The sequence below is a fragment of the Ammodytes marinus genome (genome assembly GCF_949987685.1).
Source record: "Ammodytes marinus genome assembly, chromosome: 23".
Lineage (NCBI taxonomy): Eukaryota > Metazoa > Chordata > Actinopteri > Uranoscopiformes > Ammodytidae > Ammodytes > Ammodytes marinus.
The window spans coordinates 10,074,210-10,096,566 of NC_137227.1; the positions used below are offsets into that span (position 1 = coordinate 10,074,210).

Below are 22,357 nucleotides of genomic sequence, written 5' to 3' on the forward strand. Positions count from 1 at the left end.
TCCTTGTACGAAACCGGCAGCCTAAAATTAACAAACCGCTCGGGCAGGGAACCTTCCCTGCTGTGACAGGAACTTGGCACAGCCAATTTTCATCCACTTCTGACCAAACTGGGTGAGCATTTCCAAAAATAGCTGCTATTGGCTGTTTCTAGCTCTCTGTTTTCAGAGTTACGGTATGTAGGCCATTCTCCTCCACCTTGAGGGACACATGAATATACCAGTTCAATCTAATTTCAATTACGTATCATGATGAGCTTTACCAAGCAGAGCATGGCATAGATGAAAAACTGTGCATACATGCGAGCTACATGCGATAAATTTGACAAGGAACCCCCGATGACTAACTATATGGTAGAAATTGTATGGGCAGCAGTAGCAGAGTGATATTATTGGTCAGATCTGCAAGTTTGATTCAAGATTCAAGATGAACTTTATTGTCATTCAGACAAGGACAAGTGCACAGCAGAACCAAATTCTGTTTGCATCTAGCTCACGAATGCAGTTGAGAAAACTTTTAAAACTCAATTTATATGATACCAGTAAAGACCTACTTTACCGGTGGGAATATGAAGGTGACTGGAACACTGAGATCCTTTGTAGTATAAATGTGCAAACATTTTTGAAATCGGTTCATCCTAGCCTGATTTCTGTGTCCTTATTACCTTCCAAGCATTGCCCCATATTTCCAAATCTCCCCATTTCCTCACACCAGCATTACTGGGCGAGCTCAATTTTGACCCTGTCATCAACATGTCCATCTCACAAATATCTGTATCAAACTCCACTCCTGGCCTCGCTTGGATAACAGAAATGAGAATGTGCAGCACACAAAAATAAGGCATCAATAGATTGTCTGTAGAGCGATTCCAAAAAGCCCCATTAGCGCTGAGTTTTCACTGGCAGCAGAATGAGACAGGCGTCTGTCAATGGCAGACAGCCCAATGGCTGTTTATTGATCGCTGTTGGAGGCAGCAGGAGGAGGAAGGTCCTCTCTTTGTTAAGGCGTAAATAGGGACTTTTATTGCGGAAGACCTAAAAACTGAAGAATTGATCAGCATGAGTATTGGAATCAACCATTGTGAAGAGTTCTTTCTTTGTATTTATGATCTTTTGACACAGATCCAAAATAGAATAGTGTCATATAGAAGCTAGCAATACTTCCTTGGCAGTCGTCATGTTTTCTTTATCAACCTGAGCGGAGACATCTAATCAAATAAATTGATTAGTTGGTCGACAGGAAATGAACTATTTTCATAATTTAATGATCTTCATCTTTGCGTTATGTGATAGTAAATGTAATATTTTGGGGATTTTATAATGCTTGTAAAAGGGAAAGTGATGTGAAGAGGTTTTAGGAGATTGTAACAAGCATATTTGTGCATGTCTATGGGGGTGGGAGAGAATTTTTTTTCTCTTGATTTTATTTGCAGTTTTTTCTATTTCTCTGTTGTTTTTAAACTCTGTAACGCACTTTGAGCTACTTCCGTATGAAAAGCGCGATATAAATAAAAATTTATTGATTGATTGATTGATTGATTGATTGATTCAGATAAAATATTGACCGTTTTAACAAAAAAAGACAAAAATATTGCAGAAAACAACAATGTTTTGATCTCTTAAACATGCCACTGTAAATGCAGAATAAGAAATGGGACACAGCTCAATGAAGGGAAATAAGGTCCAACTGTGTGTTCAATAGAGCAGAAGGGGTAAACACTATATGGAACTACTAAGCCATGTTCTACATTAATGGAAGAGTGAACAAAGAAACCAGAGCAAGTGTTTCATTATCAGGACCATTACACATGCCCTTAATAAACTCAGCCACGTGGTTCAATGTGTGATGGGATAGTGTGTGTTTGTGTGGGACTTTTCTGTATACAGTAAATGAGTGAGTGGCTAGAGAACTGTACAGTAGCTCTCAAGCCTGATATCTCCCCCCGTCTTCACTGTCCCATAGCTGGAGGGGAGCCGTGTGAACAATAGGTGGGGGTGGAAACAGTGTGTGTGAGTGTGTGTGTGTGTGTGTGTGTGTGTGTCTGCCTGCCTGCTCTGGGGGATGGAGAGGTTGTCTGGTCTCTCTGCATCCGGTGCTGCAAAGAGACAACCAGACAGTATACCGTATGTAGGAGCTCCAGTTTAGCTTGAAAAAGAAAGTGATAGTTCTTCTGACCTTCTGCTGCAAAAATAAAAGTATTTGCTAATACTATATTGAGCACCTTGTAAATAAATACTCATTCCATCCTTACCTTGTATCCTAACTGTAAAAAATAAATATAGTGTAATGGTCCATATTTTGTCTGAAGTATATAATCATAAAAATGCAAACACACACGGACACAAAACACACACACACACACACACTAACAGCTGAAGAAACCAAGCAGCCTTTCCCTGCTGTCTTTTTTTTTTCCCAGGAGGCCTTTCTACCCAAATGTCCTGGTAGCTGTTGAACCAAAGCCAAACTGACTTAACTATGAGAGCATCATGGGAAAAGCATGCGCTGTGGAATGGGCAGTGAAAACGTCCAGTCTCACACTGGTTCAGACAGCAGGACGCTGGCTTTAAACGGACATGCTCTATGGGCCAAAGCCAAGTCTGGCATCCAACTAAGAGGATGAGGGCAAACATGTGTCACCATGTCAAGAAGTGAGATCCTTCTACTTAAAGGGGCAGTGTGTAGAATTTATTAGAATTTTTCAGAACAGACTTGGTAGAAATGGAATACGATTTTCACAAGTATGTTTTAATTAATGTACAATATTTTACAATAACTTTAAAAAGCTGAGTCACACTGTTCACTGCTGGTATTATATAGCAACCTGGGTGACTATTTGTGATGAGATTCGTCTTCCACACTCTGTAATTTGCCTGACTTCCCAGTGTCCAGTATAAACAGCTAGGGGCACTATTGTGGATATTTGTTATCCCAACACATGTACACGCTCCAAAGCCTGGTTTGATTTGTCATAGGCAAATTAACTGTGGCTGATGTTGGCCTAGAGCCCTCGCATTAGGTTTAGAAGTTTGGTCACTTCCTACATACAGTGAACCTAGCTAGATTTATGAAAAATAGCGTCAGAACAATGGCCACACAAAAATAGGTTCAGGGGTGGACAGGATTGCAAGGTTTGACAGGTTGTTGAACGTTGACTTGCAGAAATAACAAGCCCTTAAGCAACATATTTATTGCATCTGGTAGCTGCTACCACAGCTTATGTATCAGATGAAAATGTCTTACATGGAAAGACTAACACAATCACTTCTGACTGGTTTGGGGGGAAAAAACAATAGCACCACCTCCCAAACAGAAATCAGTTGAGAGAAAATTATGAACATGATATCATACTGAAAGACTTGGGTGGAAAAAATGGCAGTTCAGTCTGATAACTCCAGCAGATGCATAAAGTCTTTGCTCCAATGAGTTCACTACACATTCAAAACACAGCAGACAAAAATATCTCTGGCAATGACAGCTATTTGTTATTGTGGGGCAGATTTTGTGCAGGTCCACTGGACTGACACTAACTGGACAGGGAAGTGAAATATGCATTTATCGTGGTTGTGGTTATTGTATATTGAACAAAAAAAAATATCGGTAACAATGGTACAGTACACTTTTTTTAAATAGCCTAAAGAAAAAATGCAAAAATTATAATAAAAAATAGGACGAAGGGCACAAAAGATAATAAAGAATGTTTTATTAAAGTGACTAAGAATGACATATTTTAGAAGTTAAACAGGAAGTCGATAGCTTGCGAGGACTCAAACATCAGGTCAATGAGTACCATCACTAGACAGGATTGATCCATACTAGCCCCTTTAAGGTCTATGCTGACCTTGCGTGACCCATGTGGAGTTACTATGGTGACCATGCAGATTTGGTGATGGGCTTAAGAGCAGGGTCATCCATCATTAGCCTGGAGAAATTAGTTTAGCTGAAAGAAGACAGCCAAACAAAATGCAAGCAGACGTCAACATGTGTATGGGTTTCTGATGGGAACAAATTCTTCATTCGATGAGAACCTGGGGTTTAGAAAGTTTTAGGGAAATGATCCAGGGTAAAGGCTCTTGCACAGCGGACATGTTGCGACTGAACGGCATGAAAATGAGAGTAATTTGGAATGGGAATTTTGACGCATCTGATTATCGGAAGCAACGTCTTAGAATAATCGAACTCTGTTCGAAAAAAAAGCTTTGCGAAATTGCGCCACTGATATGGAAGCTTGTATTGGCTCTATATACGTTTGATAATTATTATATTAACGAGCGAATTAAGCGCGCCCAGTGTGCTATGTCCTTAAAATCAAGACTTTTTATTGTTTTGATAAACAATATGACCTTTAATATTCCAGAATTACAGTCATATAGAACAACTAGCCGACGTTGTCTAAATAGCCAAATAATACCCTTCATTTAATTAAAGCTATGTCGACTGACCAGCTGAAAGCCGATTACCCCAACTCGGTGCAGGACCCTGGTTCCCCTAACAAGTATTTCTCACAAACCATTAATGTTCCATATTCTTTTATACAAATAACATTTGTGGGGAAATAAAGTGAAAACGGGTCATAAATTACGTGAATGCCACTTTTCTAACCGTGTTGCCAGAATAATGCGTTGAAAGATGTTGGAGAATTTCTTTCTGGTTAAGTTATCTCTGATGTAAACCAAAGTGAAAAACGTTATTTAAAGTCTGTCACAGATTTTTGAGGGAGCTATGGCTGCTAAATCACATGACCAAAAACTCAGTGAATCTCTCATTGTTGTAACAGCATAGCCAAATCCAAACCTTTGCACTATTTAAGTTTGGCTACAAATTTAAAAAGTCACACAATATAAGTCTATGCTATAAACAAATGTATTTATTTATTTAGCATATTTCCCAATGGACGTGTTGACTGTTGATTTTTAATTTGCCCAACAATTTCAAGTGATAGCGGCCAAAAAGCATCATATGCCAGTTAATGCAAACCCTGTCATATTCCTGTGTCACACTTGTCTGTTTTTGTGGTCTGCCCTGCATCTGCTTCAGCCTCCAGATTAAAGCCTCACTGAACTCTGTTAGTCCGTGCAAAGGCGAGCTTCAGTACTTGCTAGTTGGACCTCCACATGGGCCCTCTTTGACAATTAATAGAAAACATCTGCTATGAAATCACTGATTGTGGTGTTGCCAGAAGTGCACCACTTCTGTCAACCCACACTGCAGGGCAGCAGCAGCCTCCTGCATTCTGTAAAATCTGCCTGTTCTAAATATTAAAAAGTGGATTTTTGTCAGCTTTAAATTACTATAGAGATTTGTCATCATTTTAAATAAGTGTCAAAGTAAGTATTTGCCTTATAAACAGAAGGTTATAGAGAGAATACAATCCAAACTCGAGGTCAGTTTACTAGCTGTATCCAGACCTTACAACAGCGTCACATGCTCTTCATCAGTGGATAGTGTTTAGTCAGTTCTCATGAACAGAGATCTATTGATATGCTATGGATAATATAATAACAGCTAATGTGCTCCCATATCAACATCCATTCAACTTGTCCGACCTTTTCCACAGAGGGAAGGAGTATTGAACTGAAACTCAGTGACCAGGATTTCAAAGGATCAGCAGAGTGAGGGGGGATTTGTATGTAAGAGCAGAGCACTGTGTCTAATTACAGGTCGGGATGTAATGAAGGAGGATCCACTTTAGACACTTAGATCTCTGCCGACCCCATGACCTCGAGAACTTCCTGCTAAGAAGGCCTTTTGTAAAGTCTCTTAACACACAAGGAAAACCCCCATAGGTGCATTCAAACAGGTTGGCAAATTCATTGTAAAAAAAAAAAAAAAAAAGGAAAAAAATCAAGGAAATAGCAGGCAACAAAAGTCTCATACTGCGGTTTGTATTGCATAACCTGGGGATTTACTCATGCACTATTCAACACACTGGTACAACAAAGTTAGAACTTGGCCGATTATGTGAAAGTCTCACGTCGTTTTATAGCGGAGACTATGCTAGTAAAATACAGTTTCACAAGACTTAAAAGGGTTTGTGAATTCTTTGTTCCTCAGTTAGACATCATAGTTAAGGCCACCCATGTTTAAAGCCCCTATCTCACTGGGCTGCGACAGTGTGCGACAAGCTGGAGACACAAAATTGCGAGAAAATATGCGAATTGGTGAAAATTTAACTTGCAGTCTCACTGAGTTGGTTCCTCATGACATGTTTGCGAATGTCCTGGCCAACACTTGCCGGGAGGTCGCATTTATGTCTCGCAAACGTCTGGCGAGAGTCGCACGAACGGAATGTCAGTCTAATTTTTGTCTCAAATCAGTCACAATTTAGTTTCATATGTCGCCAAATCCTCGCAAAGTTGTCTCACATTTCTCGCACTTTCTGACTCGCGGAAACTAAATTGAGAAGGGTTTGCAACGCGTTTGAGACACATGCGACCACTCTGACTATTTTGAGACTAGATTTGACGCAGACTTTTTTTGAACATGTTCAAAATTCAAGCGACAGGACAGCGCGGCTCTGCGACTCATGCGAGGAAATTGAGACCTCTGCAAACGTTTGGAGACAGTTTAGAGACTCCCTCGCGAATGCAGTCTCCAACTTGTCGCAAACAGTCGCAGCCCAGTGAGATACGGGCTTAACTTAGTAAGTGTTTCCAATGATAATGTAGATATCTTATTTAACAAAGGGGTTAAAGTCAATAGAATGGTCTATTAAATCCATTTGCAAAATGTCATTGCCTTTTCAAATCACAAATGCTCCAGCAAACCGTCAGTACTGCAGAAAGTTGTTGTCTGTGTTTCTGAAGGCTACTAAGGATAATGTAACTAATCAAAGTCTTGTTGCTATGGCGACAGCTGGGTGTGGTTAGGTGCAAAAACTGTTCACCAGCACAATGTGGACAACCTAATCAAATAGGAAACTGAATCTTGAAAGGAAAACTGTAGCTTTGTGGAATGCCAGCAGTCAGACCAAGCTACCAAGTATGTGAATAAGCACTGAGTCAGCAATAGTGCCAACCTGCTACCTGGCACTGACCAAGTTTATCCATCAGTCATAGCAAGAGTTTGCATTATACAACTTACTACTTACAATACTGCTTCAACAATACCCAGGTTTAACGCCATCTAATAAATACTAAATATTGTAAGCTTTTAAAAAAGGGAGTTTTCTTGCAGGGCCGTTGCATTGAATTGCAAAATACGTTGATTATGTACTATTACTATTATGTTGTCCATCTCCTGAGTGTTTTGTCACACTTACCCAATAAATACCTTCAGAAATGAGGGGATATCAGGTTTCTGAATGCCTCACCTGCTTGAGGGTCTAGACTGGGTTCTAAAAAGGAGCATGATGAATACATAAGGAGTTGGTATATTTCCATGAAAGAAAGCAAGAAGAGAAAGAAAAAGTAAATGCGAGCAGTTGACGAAGATCGGATTATAAACGGAGAAGGACAATAGTAAAAAAAAAAGGAAGGAAAATACTTGTAAATAAAGGCTTTTTTCCCCTCAACCTTGGTATACAAGGAAGAGGAATTTAGATGCATAATTCTAAATAGAGGGGGAGAAAAATACAAACACCTTTAAACACCCTGAACTTCTTTTGGCTGCTTAAAGCTGATTATGTCCAACACGTTCACACTTCTAAAAACAGCTCTCTGCTATGACTTCACTGATATATGATATCACAATTTGAAAGTTTTCGGATTAGCTCATGTTTATCTGAGTACATAACTGTACCCACACCTCATCTTGAAAGTGGTGTTAGGTGTTGATAAAACTTCAACAGTGACCAGTTCAAAAGCAGCAAGCTTGAACATTTATTCTATGACACTTTGCCAAGACGCGCGCGCGCGCACGCGCACGCACACACACACACACACACACACACACCTCAGCGTGACACTGACATGGTAAAATAGGGACCCCACGACTCCCTTTGTGTACAGAGGCACATTTTTGTGTTCACAAAATGAGGCTCTAGTCATATTACATTCTGGAGAAGGGAGGTGAGCTTTATAAGAAAGGTACAGGAAAAAGGGGGTGGAGTGAATGAGTAACAGGCAGCTCATACCGGCAGGAGACCGTGGACAAAGGAGCTGAGGAGCAGCCAGCGAGAGCAAGAGAAAGAAAAACAATGAGGGTGACCATGACGATGCCAAGACAACACAGCCCCCCTAGAGGAGTGACTCAACAAAAAACGGTTGCTTCACAACTGACTCAAGGGGAGAGGATTATGAGTGGACCTCAAATCCTGCTATTTGCATAAGCTGCTCAATGCTAACAGTCATAATATGAAACCTTCTCACATTTAAATGTGGTAATTTCCAATGTATGTCTAATTTCATTGTTTTTATTTTAAAGTAGGACAATACAAAGCATCAGTATAATGCTTTCCTATTAATCACTAATTGAACCAGCAGGCTATTTGTTAAATGGTAGTGTTTTTGTCTAAAAAGGTTCAGCAATTAAGATGAATCTGCAGCCACAATCGACAGTGAAATTATTTATATTTTGATGGAAATTAAAGTTGAAATCTACAAGCAATTAGGGGCATCATTGATAAGATGCTTCTGGTGGCTAATGTAGAAAATCAAATCAAATATTCACTCGGTTTATTTCTTCAAATTGACGATTGTTCCCCTACATACAACAACAATCGTCTATTGGTGTTTGGGTTTATTTCACAACGTTGCCAATGACAACCTAACTCTGCTGTGCTGTAAGACAGGATGTGGCGGTGTTGATTCCTGTTACAGTGTTAGTTACAGCGAGTGGTGGACAGAAGCTGAACACGGCTCCGTTAGCACATGTGTTGTGTGGGTGAGACCTTTGACTAGGACTGCATGACTAGGAGCAAGTGTGAGACTAGAGAGAACTGCATGATGTTCTCTTTGCTCTGAGCGGGTGAACATTTCAATCAGGGAAAGACATTTGGATGATCCTTCAGTCCACGACAGTCACTTTTTTCTATTAACATCATTAATTCCGATATTTGTTATAGTCTTTTTTTTCTTCTATTTTACTATTTATTTATTGTGCAGTCTTATGATACCGAGACATTCTGCATCTGTGATGACATTATCAAAACTACAACTTTTCTTTTTTTGTTAACATCATACCGTACATATAAACTGTCTGAAAATCAGTTTTCAAGGCGCAAGGAGTCAACGCAGTGTCAGACAAGGCTTGTATCGTTGTCAGGCGAGCATGTACTGTTGTGACTAACCAAACCCCCAGGTGACTCGGCTAGAAAACAAGATGCAACATGTAAATACGATGGTTTGGGATTTGTCTGAAGGCTATTCTTTCAGTTTTTGTGGAGCTACGTGAACGGATTCCCTCCTCCTTCCCAGTCGTTGTGCTCAACTAAGCTGCAGCACATCAAAGACCCGTTAACTGTGGTTGTAATGGCAACACACACTCATTTACCAAAATGTAGGGGTGTTCCCTTAATGCCTTAGGTTATGTATAGTCCAGCCTTTTTGTTTTCTATAATTACTACTGTATGATTGTCGATGCGTTAAAACATGGTAAAGAGAGACCGGGGGGGGCGGGGGGGGGGGGGTGATTTTTGTTATCACAGCAGTTCCAGTAAGTAAAGGTGGTATTGTAAGACACTGCATGAAAAATGATTTTCTAGTCTACAACAGATGATAGGGAGTAACTCCTTTTCTGAAGAATTGTACTTGGCAAATCAAGTCTGGCCTGAGTTACTTGCACTCCCACTCAGTCTGTCTCCCGCTTCCTACTCCCAACTCCTCTCCACTTCCATCTCTCCCTCTCTCTCTTCTCACCTCCTCCTTTCTCTCAGCTCTCCCTCCAAAAGTCTGCAGGGGGGTTTGCTTTAGCTCCCATATGCAAAGCTCAGTGTGTTCATGCAAACAAGCTAGCACACTCAGATCTCCTGATGAAAGCTAACGAGTAAACAGAAAACTTGCATGGACAGAAAGTGAAAATCACAAGAATCACTGGTCATTCAGGCCGGGGAAATGGGCCTAAAATAGGATTGAATACGTTTTAATATTACTGTAAGCCAAGAAACACAAAGGACTTCACGAGGAGTTATAGTTTTTAAATCTTTGAAATGCAATGAAAGTAGAAGGATAATGTCTGTAGGTGAAACTTCCACAACTCTGCAACAGATTGAAAAGTGTCAAACAGGCAAACGGAGGAAGCACACGGTAGAAATGTCCGAAAGAGTTTCAATCGTCATGGCAACGGCATGCATACTGCAAGCGTCAAAACCAGTTACACCAAAGAAAAGATAAAACGGAAAGTATGTATTGCAATTCGAGAACAGTCCATCAAACTTGAAGGCTGGTATTAGACATCAGATTAAGTCTGTTTAGTCTTGTTTAATTAAAATCAAAGTGGTTATAGTGAACTTACAGATCAAAACATCTATGGAGGGGACATTGACTGGGGTGCACATGGAGTCTATGGTATTAATTAGCCTTCCAGATGTCCCTCTGATCATAAACAGACTTCCGCACATGCACACGTGCATGTAATGAACATGCGCTAAACGCTAATTTTACCCATTTTAGCCAGACTACTGTCATGGGTTAATCTCTGGTCATTGCATTCCCACAAGACTTCAATCTGCAACTGTTGTACCCTACACAGACATATACACCCTTGAATAAATCTGTCATACTGGTATTTCAGTTCATTAAATTAGTCTATTTCCATCTATCGTGGCTTGCTTTTCTTTTGTTGGAAACCTTGTTAAAAGTTAGAGCAACATCCTCACCTCTAGAATCCCATCCCGAGTCTGAAAAGGTGATTTTTACTTATCTTTATACAGAAATCCTATAATAAGTCTTTCGCAAGTGTAAATGCATACTCAAACCTTGCCATTTCAACCCCTCCCAGGCCCCACGCCGTCTCTACCGTGCGATGACCTCCTCAGTTAAACAGCTATCTGGACTACAAACACTGTGCCTGGTTAATGGATCTGCTGGGTTACATAAGACAAGCAGGGCCCCTGCTTTCATTATTCACCAAGCAGTCCACTCCACACCATTAGATTATTTACACACACTCCTATAGTGTTACATTGTGTTGCTGGACAAACACAGGGCCACGGGAACTGGGACTGAGGCCCATTAACTAATGGCAGCCGGTTGAGCCTGGAGGAGACGGCAGCTACAACACCACAGATTAAAGGAAATGAAGAAAGTAGAGAGCCATTGCGTGCAACCATGATGCCCTGGTTTGAAATCCAGCCTGGGACCTTTGGTGTGTGGGTCAGCTGTCTAGCATTTGTCCGTCTATACTTTGAACTGTCAAAAGATTAAAACAGCACTGTGTAGCTTGACTGGGTTCCTGATGGTTGCCTTTACTGATGCCAGATGCATTATTCTCGAGATAGATGAGATGTCAATGTAGAGAGATTTAAGTGGGTGACAGGAGGATTGTTGAACACATGGTCTACTCTCTTTACTTCATTCCTTACAAAGGCAGTTCAAAATGCAGTTAAAGGATAAGAATGAACTGGGTTTCTGATACATATTTCATAGCGCTCCTTTGTTGTACTAAAAACACTGACAGGGTGCCAGAATTACTTAGAGAACCAACATTATTCCACCAGAGCAAATAGTCCAAAACAGATGCACCGTTTCCTCCTGAGTGAGTAACTTTTGCTAAAAATATACAGCGCATTACTGAGCCTTTTAAAATCTGGATCCATGTGTTCAGCAAGAACCAATTGGCTTAGGGCAGAAGTTTGTGTTGTCATTGCGAAATATCTAGAATGAAACCCGATGTCCCCGATCCAGAAGTGGTAAACTTTGCCTGATTACCTTCTTCAAGTATAGCAAATTTCAGATGTTTTTATTCATAACATTCAGTACCTTCTTTTCAGTACCACTGTAACTGAAATTCACTGGTTCCATCCTCAGAAATTAACATTGTCCGGCATCCACATATTTTGTCACTTTTCTAGTGAATATGTCAAAACTAAATTTGGAAATGTCACATTGGGCTGCAGGAAATTGTGATGGGCATTTTTCCGAAATTTGCTAACATTTAACATATCAATTATACCGTAAACACTATATAATTCGATTATAAAAATAACCAATAGTTGCAGCCCTACTTTAACTGCTGCGTGGTACTCCATGTGATCTGGGACAGACACAAGCTAGAGAATAAGTGGGTGAGAAAATGAGTGGAGGCACATTTGAATAGGTGTGGACAGTGACGAATAAGAACAAAGTCCCAAGGCTAGATCATTTGGAAAACACTGCTTCAAAAAGGATTAAAAATGGTTAAAGAACAAAAAAAGCCAGACAAAAATGACTTCCTCATTTAGAAGCAGGCTCACGAATGCAATCACGCAAGTGTCAGATATGATGCAACTTATGCAAGTTCAGTTTATGTAGTACATGAATCATGAAAGACTGAAAATGCTCAGAAAGCAGTAACAGCATACAGCCACAAAACCATTGAATCAGCTGATAACAAGTTGTGCACTGCAGTGGGACCTGCACACCACCTCCAAACAACCTAAATGTTGCTGACAACGTGGTATCCACCTCATGAGTCAATGTCTCCGGAACAATGGTTACGGTGGAGAAGTTCTTCTGACCCATGCTCCCTCCTTCACACACACATACATACACCGGGGCTATGTATGGCACAGTATATGTTTGTTGGCAGACTGGTCGTGCTGTCTGTGTCTCTCTGTCTTTTCTCTGGTTACCTCCCGTGGGACAGAGGAGGGATTCCCCCTCCCCAACAGCTGCTCCGAGAGTGAAAACACACCAGCAGGTTTCAGAGAGAGAGAGAGAGAGAGAGACAGAGAGAGAGAAACAGAGAGAGAGCAAGAGAGAGAGAGATAAACAGAGAGAGAGCAAGAGAGACAGAGAGAAACATCCAGACATGGAACTAAAAATACTGGAAATGAAAGCGTGACAAATGAATTGAGCACACCGAAGCCTTATTTACGCTTCATTGTAATGACTAACTGACTTCTGGTGCCTGCAAATGCAACAATGCGTGAAGATGTGCACACTGCTCTGAGCTACAAGAAGGAGAAACTTCATTTCGTAATGATACAAGCCGTGCCATTCATTAGCCGATACTCAAAACTTTTCCAGTATTTATCAGTTCATGAAAGGCTCCTACCAGTTTGCCCATGAATATATTTGAGTAAAAATATCCATCTGGCATTTTATTTGCTGTGACATTTACAACAAAAGCCCCTATAAACTGGTTTGAAGGGTTGCATGGAAACAAGTTGGCTGACAGAAAGTGTGAGGCAATGCAGTGAAGACGACAGACAAAGCAGAAGTGCAGACTGAGAGAACAGGCAGCAGCCCACATCCGCAGCACAGAGGAAATAAAACGCGAGGGGTGAACGCAAGCTCTCTCTTTCACACACACACACACACACACCGAACACACACTGCAACAACATGCATGCATGTACAAAGACTCATTTAATGACACAGAACAGATGTAAACAACTGACAGAGAAGCCTCCAGCCATATGTCGGGCTCAAACTGCACTAGCACAGACACACACACACATGAAATCAGGGCTTGCTTAACCCACACCCGTTGACATGCAAACTGTAGTTTTGTAGTTTCTAATTTCTCTCCAAGCCAGAGAGCTTTTCAGCAACGGACCAGGACATTTGTTAAAGTGGCTAGAGGATTAACTGTATCATTCTTTATAACTGCATGTAATTTCACTGATTTTTTTCAGTTTTTCATGGGAAATGTGATATTTTTAGAATGTTATTGTCGTGGCCTTGGCAGTGTCTAACTGCTAATAGTATAACTGATGTGATATGCTGGCAGTATGCTGCCCCTTCCTAGACACACATTGCTAGAACTCAGAGAAAAATATTTGTCTAAACTTGAAAAACAATTAAAGGAAAGATGATCAATAAAAAGACTCACAGCGATGGTGCTGCTCACAATGACAATGTTAAGACATCAATTTATTCGCTTTGCATAGTCATGAATCAAACTTTTATGACTGCAATTTCTAGTTCCAAAATTCACATGATTGCTTATCATAAGGTTCACACTAATATTCCAATGGCAACAACTTGCAACGTAAAGTTAGCATCCCTGTTGCTGCACATCAGTAGCCCAAATGAGGAGGTACGAAGGGGTTTAATAGGATTAGATGCAATTTTTTCTGCAGTGGGCTAATTCAGTTTCAACATGACATTTGGATCATAATCAGAAAAAAAAAAGATTTATCCCAAGAAGGGCAATTTAGTTCACAGTTCCAGTCTAATAATAACTAATGACTACCCTAACCTTATTAAGGCACAGAGGGAGGAAGTAGGAAATAGGTTTTAAAACTAGCTAGTCAATAGCATCTGATCAGTCCCTCGGTGGTACTCTATGAAGCTATTCTGATTTGGTTCTAATCCACCAGAATAAATTTGCCTCCTTCTTGCAATAAGACTGGTTCACAATTTACTCATCTCTACTTAATAGTTCTAAATCTAAGATAAGCACAGCTGTTGTTCTTCAAAAAGGAGCAACAGCTGACACGGGTTTATAACTTTTTTCAAATTGTCCGGGTGATGATAAATTATAGTGTTCCTACTGCCATGGCCTAAGGACAAACTCACAAGCCAAAGTGACTGTAGACAATGAAATATTTCATCTAAATTGAATATGAAAATATAATTGAGAGAGACATGTTTTTCAGAATGGGCCCCTGGGTGTGTAAACTGATGGAAAACAATGAAGCCACTCTTAATTCAATCAATGAAATAACACTTTATGAAAAAGGAGAAGGGGTGGCTGTGGGTATTGGATGAAAGGCCAACACCAGCTCTGTAACCCTCATTGTAAGCCTCTTTACGGGAACATGGTGTGGAAGTACACACACACCCACTCATTCATTCACTCATTATTTCTCAAAGTCAGCTGCTGACCTTCTTAGTTGTGGTATGGAGTGTGTGTGCTGGCAGTCCAGCCCCCCTCAGCTCTCAACAACAAGCTCTTGTCTCTCCCAGCCCCAGAGACAGGAGGCCACACTATATTAACTTCCTGCTACTCAACAAACTAAAAGTGCGCTGACATAAGCCTTCACTGGTCCCAACTATTGTATTTTAATAAGGCAAGAACTCAATATCTTGTTTATTACCAAGAGAGATGCCTTGATCCAATCTGAGTCCTTTAATATTGAGTATCTTGTACTTTTTTTGGCTTTAGGTAAGGCCTAAAATGAAAAGAACAATCTAAATCCACAGAGGACACAGTGTGGTTCTGCTGTGGCAGGAAGGTCTTTGGACAGCATGAACACAATTAAATGCAGTTTTCATCTAGTAGCAAATACAAAGTGAGGTGCGTCTGCATAATGTCACTCAAGTTCAAGCAAAAATCCTTTTTTATTGCTTTTAAACCCAAAGTGACTGCTTGAATTACTCACAAATCATTGACTGAATCTGCTGGCTGCTTTTTTATTTTATTTGGTGTGCTATGCTTCAATCACTCACCATGCTCTGAGGTTTCAGTGTTTTAATGAAAAGAAATGGGGCCTTTGTACAGCCAAAGGTTTCCCAGAAAGAATACATTTAATTATAGAGCAACAGCTTTATAAAAGCAACAAGTCACAGGGTCATTTTCATTTAAGGCCTCACTCAGTACGCTTCAAACAAACTGGTGTCTCAACATCTTTGAGGTCATGATGTAATGGGACGATAACAAACTTTTGCAGTCTTTCTGAAGGAGTTCGTCATGTTGGACTTAGCCATGACATTAGTTTAGTTGTGTGTGAAGAATAAACCAATAGAGACCTTAAGAGGGCTCAAGACCCGCCTACTTTAAACCTCAGCAGGCCAATAACTGCACTTGTCTGCCCACGTATGTCAAACATCATTTGACGGATTTCAACATGGCTTTTTCTCTAATGGGTCTCTGTGATAAGCAGTAGACAGCCCCATTGAATCTCATCCAAATTGCTTTTAAAGCTCTCATTAATCATTCCCCACTAAGAACAGGACCAAGCACAGAAAACTGGAAGAATCACAACCAACACAAAGAATGCCAAATAATGTATGGTTGGTCATTTGCACTTGAATAGATTTTCAGATTCATAGCCGAATTGTTTAACCAATTAGTTAATTATTTAGCAATTGTAATGGTTAATTAAAGTCATTTGTCAAGGAAAATATGTCAAACATTTGCCGCTTAGAATGATGCATTCTTTGTCATAAGTAGTTAACTGAGCAGTTTGAGGTTTTGGATTGTAAAACAAGCATAATACTTAATATTGGGCTTTATGAAAGCATTAAAAGATTGTTTATCTTTTTGTGAAATTTTATAGACAAAACCAAAATCTGAACATTAATCAATATAAGACAGAAATTGTAAGAAAAACACTACCATATTTTCATTCATTCATTTTTGCCAAGAGAGTGATTAGATTTAAAGATGCAGAATATTGGCCCTATGAATCCGTTATTTTACAGCTTCCTGTAACACACACAAATATCATAATTTCACACAAACGTGGTAAATAAATAATTGGAAAACCATTTGCCCAAGGGTGGGCTGCAGTGTGTATTCGCTCTGCAACAACACACAGGCTTGTGGGTCTACAAGGTGCACACAACACACAATGGCTGGGCTTTGTTCCCTCCAACCGCTCCGAGCTACCGGGAAATACTCTGGGGGAGGCTAGCCAAGTCTTCTTCTTTGTGTGTGTGCGTGTGTGTATGTGTGTATGCGTGTGTATGTGTATGCGCATGTGTGTGTATGTATGTGTGTGTGTGTGTGTGTGTGTGTGAACCTTTGACCCTCCTGAGGGAAGCTGCTCCAGTAGGGAAGAGAGGAGACTGATGTTATCGTAAACACTGCGGGGTCTCAACCTCTGTGTTACCCCAGTCCAACCACCAAATTCATGTCTTTGTATGACAACACAGCTTCACAGACATCCGGTCCACTACAACCCACTTAGCATAAGATGAGCTCAGCTGCATCTTTCCTTGAGCAAATACAGAGTCTAACCTCAAAGAGGAATGCTAATTATTGACTGTATGACCAGAGCAACATTGTGAATATCTGGAATAGACTTTGAGATGACTGGTTGATTCAAGTTCTAGATAGAGGTCATTGGTTGTTGTAGTTATTCAATTTAATTATATGGGATTTATTCTATTAAAATGACCAATAGCCGATTCTGTGAGAACGTCCAAAATCTACACAAAATCTCAAGACACACCTTTTTAGCTTTGCATTCTCATAATACTTTTGCACTTTATTCTCTATATTCTTAATTACCCTCTCCATCCATTGTTGTTTCTATTTTTAAATTACATTTCTTTGGTTTTTTACTAGTTCATGTGATTTTTTTCTCTTCCTATTCTTCACAGCTTTGTAGCTCAGTGTTTTGGTTCTCCAGTCTTCACATAGATTACACAGAGATCACACCACTGCTATCATCCACCCTCGCCAAGGACAACCGTGTACAGTCAACAAAGCTTAAACAGGCTTCCTGTATGCTACTGGTTACGCACCAAACACCAGAGAGGCAATGTAAACGAGGGACTGCTGGAAGGAGTGGAGAGGTTAGCAGCAGTTCAGCCACACAATATATCTTCAGTAGAGTGACATTGGGGACTGGACTTTAACACTAGTCAGGTGGACAAGAAGATTGGCTAATGGGATGCTAATGGGATGCTCTTTGGGTTTGGCTCCTTGTTACAAAAAAAATCATGAAGCAGTCCTAGCACTGATTTGCAAAATGTTCCACAAAGACCTGACAAACACAGAGACATGAAAGGGACTGCTACTGTGGTATATAACTAACATGGAATGTTTTTCTGACAAATATACATTACTCTTGAATCAAATATGTTTTACCCCAAGCAAAAATAGCCAGATTCCATCTGTTACAGCTTCTCAAATGAAAGAAATGGCAAATGAAGACAAGGCAACATATTTAAAGTGGGGGACTATAACAACCATTTTTCAAATTTTAAAAATCTGATGATTAATCCATAATGAAAAAATCTGCCTTTGGTTACTGCCCTGGACTCACAGAAAATATTATCATATTGAACCAGAAAGCATCAAATAAAAAATATGATTTAATACCATAATAGATATAATTACTTTGATGCTTGTTAAATATAGCAGCACATTTCTGTTATTTTCACTATTCTAGTTGGAGGCATGCATCTTTGCCAAATTCTTCATGTGGAATAAACACATTACATATTGAGATGGGTCAGCCTCTGCTTTTGCCTTTACAACAGATTCCAGCTGTGTAGGAGCAAACCATCCAAAAATGCTTTCTTTGCAAAGCTCTTCATTAAACTTTGATTCAAGTCTGGCTGCTGTGTTCTAAGAGGATGTCATGTACCACAGACAGCACATCCACTGTTTCAAAAAACACAGTAAATGCATCCTAAATATCAATAACTTCAACAATATGCTGTTTGTTGCATCAGTATAACTTATAAAGGTGTACGAGCTGGATGTAATACATACTAAAGTATCTTCAGCTCACTGAACATAAGGAAGAGTTTGAATTAAAAGCTGGAATCAGTGATTATGGAGAATGCTTGTTGTCAAAATCACTTTGTCAGGATCAGTGAATAACTTCCCACAATCCGCTACCTGTCTGTACTGTGTTTGCACTGAAAAAAGTGTTAGTACACAGGCCTACAACCTAGTAAACCAGCTTAGTAAACAGCCATGGTGCTAGTGGTCCCCCTTGTCTACATATGAGTTTACAGAGTGTATTAACACTGGATTTCCTTTCTGCGCACACAGTACGGAAAGGTAGCTGATCGTGAGGAGATATTCACTGATTTTGACAAAGTGATCGACAACAAGCATTCTCCAGAATCGCTTACTCCACCTTTAATGGTATAAGATCATACCTGACAGCCACCATGACAGTGTGGTGATGAATCAGGGAGGACTGTCACCACTCCCCTCCCACACAGACAACCAAAAACAATGCTGCACCTCACAGCTGATAGATATAACCTCTGCCTGAGTGGGCATAACTACCAGGTATCTCAGAGAAACAGAAAGCCCCTCGTTACCCAAATGCTAGACATTATACCACAAGACAGCCTGGGTGCTGTGTATTCAGGACTAAATGTATACACCTGGGCCTCTAGAGGAGAGCACAGCCCTAGAATTAGAGCCGAATGAATAACAAACGAGTCACCGTTTAGCTGGTGACGTCAGCAACTGCCTCGTTCCATGTTGGGTTTGAAGCCGAGGCTGTTTGAAATGATTCCAACTGGATTGTTCATGATATTACTTTACGAGATCCGTCTCTGGAATTGATCAAACTTCCCCTACTCTGCCCATCTTTAATAAACGTCTAAAAATTCAGAGTCTCCCTCAGAATAGGGCTGTCCAATGTCCAGTGAATAGACTGTGCCAACAATAACAGATTAGTTTCACAGACCTTTCTCATGGCAGATACTTTGACTTACATGCCGGGAAAAGTATCGATTCTAAAAATGACATAAAGTGCAACAAATATAGAGCGCAACATAACTTTGTAAATAAATAAGGCACACAGACACAGGACCGTTTGGTGACATAGTAAAGTTTATCTTCTGACTGGCTGTGGAGGCAGGCTCATACTTTCCATTGACTACCAGTATTTGTGATAAGCTAATTAGTGATTGAGCAACCTTTGACCATTTCTTCTTCAAAAATGCCAGACATTTCAAGGAATGGTTTATGTCGCCCTTGACTTGAATCAAGTCTAAGAGTGAGGCAACAAGCTAAAAATAAAATAAAATGTTGAACTATTCCTTTAAAAAAGGGTAGTGAGGGATTCTGGGGAATGCTTATTGTCAAAATGGATTTTTCAAAATCAATGAATATCTCTCGATCTGTTTGTCCATACAGTGTCTACGCAGCAAAAAGAATCTGGGGTTAATACTCCTGTCCTGTCAATTGGTGGTATGTTAACAAAGGGTATGTAAAAAAAAAAAGGGGGGGGGGCTCTATACTGTAGATAGCAACATGCCCGTTTCGTTTACAGAGCCTAAGCTGTATATCAACACAAGATTTTTCAGTGCACACACAGAACAGACAGGTAGGTAGCAGAACAAGAGGAGATATTTCCTGAGTTTTTTTTTTTTTTTAAGTGACTTTGACAGCAAGCCAAGTGTCCTCCAGAATCACTGACTCCACCTTAATTCTATACCCCAAAACCCCATGCTGAGGACTCCTCGGGACACAGTTATTTTCCAGGCCTCACAAAGCTACCTCCCCGGGCACAGAAACACATTAGACTGTCTTTTCACAGGCTGATGATGATCAAACTGCACACTGCCGTGTATAATGAGTGGGGGCGCCCCTTTAAACCCTCTGAGATACACATTGCAGTGGTATCCTTTACAGATCCTTTACAGACTTGCTGAACTGCATTATCGGTGTATCCAGGATAAACACATCCTAATCAAGTGGCATCCCGGTAGGTATGGGAAACATTCATCACTTCCATGGTCATTAGGGTCGGGTTGCCCCAGCCAGTGGCAGGTGCCTGTGCATGTGTACGGTGCGTTCAAGGCCTTCTCATCCCCACAGGGTCCCGGCCGGATCTGCATGGGTTGTTATGAGCAGATGGTCATAATTACTAAAGCACAGAACGTAGCAGTGGATAGGGGGGGTGTTTCACTTTAAGAATCCGTGTAGCCAGATTGATTTCACCAACCTGGGATGGGGTAATCCTCTTTTCAACAAGGCGAGGCCAAGGTAGTTCCCTGTAATCCACAGTTTCACCCACACGTAGGCTACTTACTTGACCGTGTTTTACTCTCTGCACTGTTGTTGTTGGAAATAGCCCTGCTCTACTACTAGCTCTATAAAATTAAAGTGACACAAGTTCAGAGAGAGAGAGGAGGCTGGAGGAGTCAAAGGTTGCCATGTTGTTGTCATCACTCATAAGAGAAAATTCAGAAAAAGTACTGTCAGAACCACAGTTGAAGCCAAAAGAGTTTCTAGACTAATTAATTATTGAATTAAGCACGAGCGTCAAGTGGAAAGGCTCAGAGAGGCAGGCAAGAGGAAGAGGAACTCACATGTCTGACGTTTTTTTTCTTTTTCTTTGAAGATGAGCTTGAAAAATAAACCGGTACGTCAGGCTTCTTGAAGTAGGAACTTTATATGACTTTGCCTAATAGCAGTAGTTGTCTAAATGCCCCATAAAATAAGCCTGGACCTTGATAAAGTCAACCAAATAGCATAAGCACTTTTATAATAGATTAAAATAAAAACAATTGTGGTGCGTATGGCTACTGCAAGCTAACGGACACGCTCATGCTCAAAAAGACTACGCCATAGGCAACTTTCACACGTTTTCATGTTTTCACTCATTTAACAGCTAGCTTAAAAGTGGAAGCTATAGCCTACAAGTGCCGAAGTAAGACGTTAATCCTAATAATTTTAAAGACGTCTACATTCATAATTTACGTGGTGTACGGTTGTGACAGCCGTCAGAACCAAACATTGCCGAGTTATTTGAAAGAGTCCCGTGAAGCGTGTCGGGCTAGAGCAGGGAAGAGATGTGCCTTCCCAATCTCCTTCCCCGTTATTAGAAGAAAGAAGCAGGTGGCGATAAAACAAAAGGCAGTTCTCATGGTAACAGCTAGCTCGCTCGCTCGTGCTGCTTTGTAAGTTAGGGGGAAAACAAGTGAAAAAAAAGTGACCAACCTGCATGGGTAATGTCGGACAGGTCGTAGTTCCTGGCGTTCCGGGGAAACTCCTTCAGTTTTCGGTTAGTCAAGTGAAGCGCTCCGCTCGCGGCAGCCTCCTCGAGCGCCTTCTCCACGCTCCGGCTGGCCGCTACGGTGGCAGGCAGCTGGGCTCCATCCCCAGCAGCCATCAAACGTACAGGTTTACCTCCGCTTTTTACTTAGTTTGGACCGTGTGCTCCACTTTCATACCCAGGGGATACTGCTGAACTCTCAACGGAGTGCCCCTCCAGTAAACTTCTTGAAAAAAGTACAAAATTAAATCCGAAAAAATCTGTTGGCGTTGGGAGTTGTGATTGCGTCCCTCACACAACGGGAGCTATCGTTTCCACTCACTAAACGAGAGCGTTACAAGCTGTCAATCTCTCAGGAAGTTGTATCAAGCGAGCACATTTTGCAACGCCGTTACGGGAAGACAATGTTTGTCTTTCAAAATAAAAGCAAACACAAGTTGCCAGTTCAAGGAACAATACAATCCCCTCTTTTGTTCACTTCACACTAACCTTCGTCACTACAATGTTGTTCATGGTTGGCTTTCAGGCAGAGCAGAATAAAAATAGTTTACAGTATTTATTTTATTTCGTGCCTTAACAGTAGCCTATGTCTTTATTTTATGCTTCTTAAGATGTTATAATACGGAGTTCAG

At 40.6% G+C, this 22,357-nt stretch overlaps 1 protein-coding gene across 3 annotated transcripts in view; it reads right to left on the minus strand.

Moving 5' to 3' along the window:
* lrch4 (leucine-rich repeats and calponin homology (CH) domain containing 4) overlaps positions 1 to 22,019 on the minus strand; it is a 45,825-nt gene extending 23,806 nt beyond the window's left edge. For all 3 annotated transcript variants that reach the window (XM_080052375.1, XM_080052374.1, XM_080052373.1), the window contains exon 1: positions 21,671 to 22,019. In XM_080052375.1, coding sequence (XP_079908501.1) covers positions 21,671 to 21,842 — 172 coding nt within the window. In that variant the 5' untranslated portion in view covers positions 21,843 to 22,019. The remainder of the gene's footprint in view (positions 1 to 21,670) is intronic.
* Positions 22,020 to 22,357: the final 338 nt, after the last annotated feature.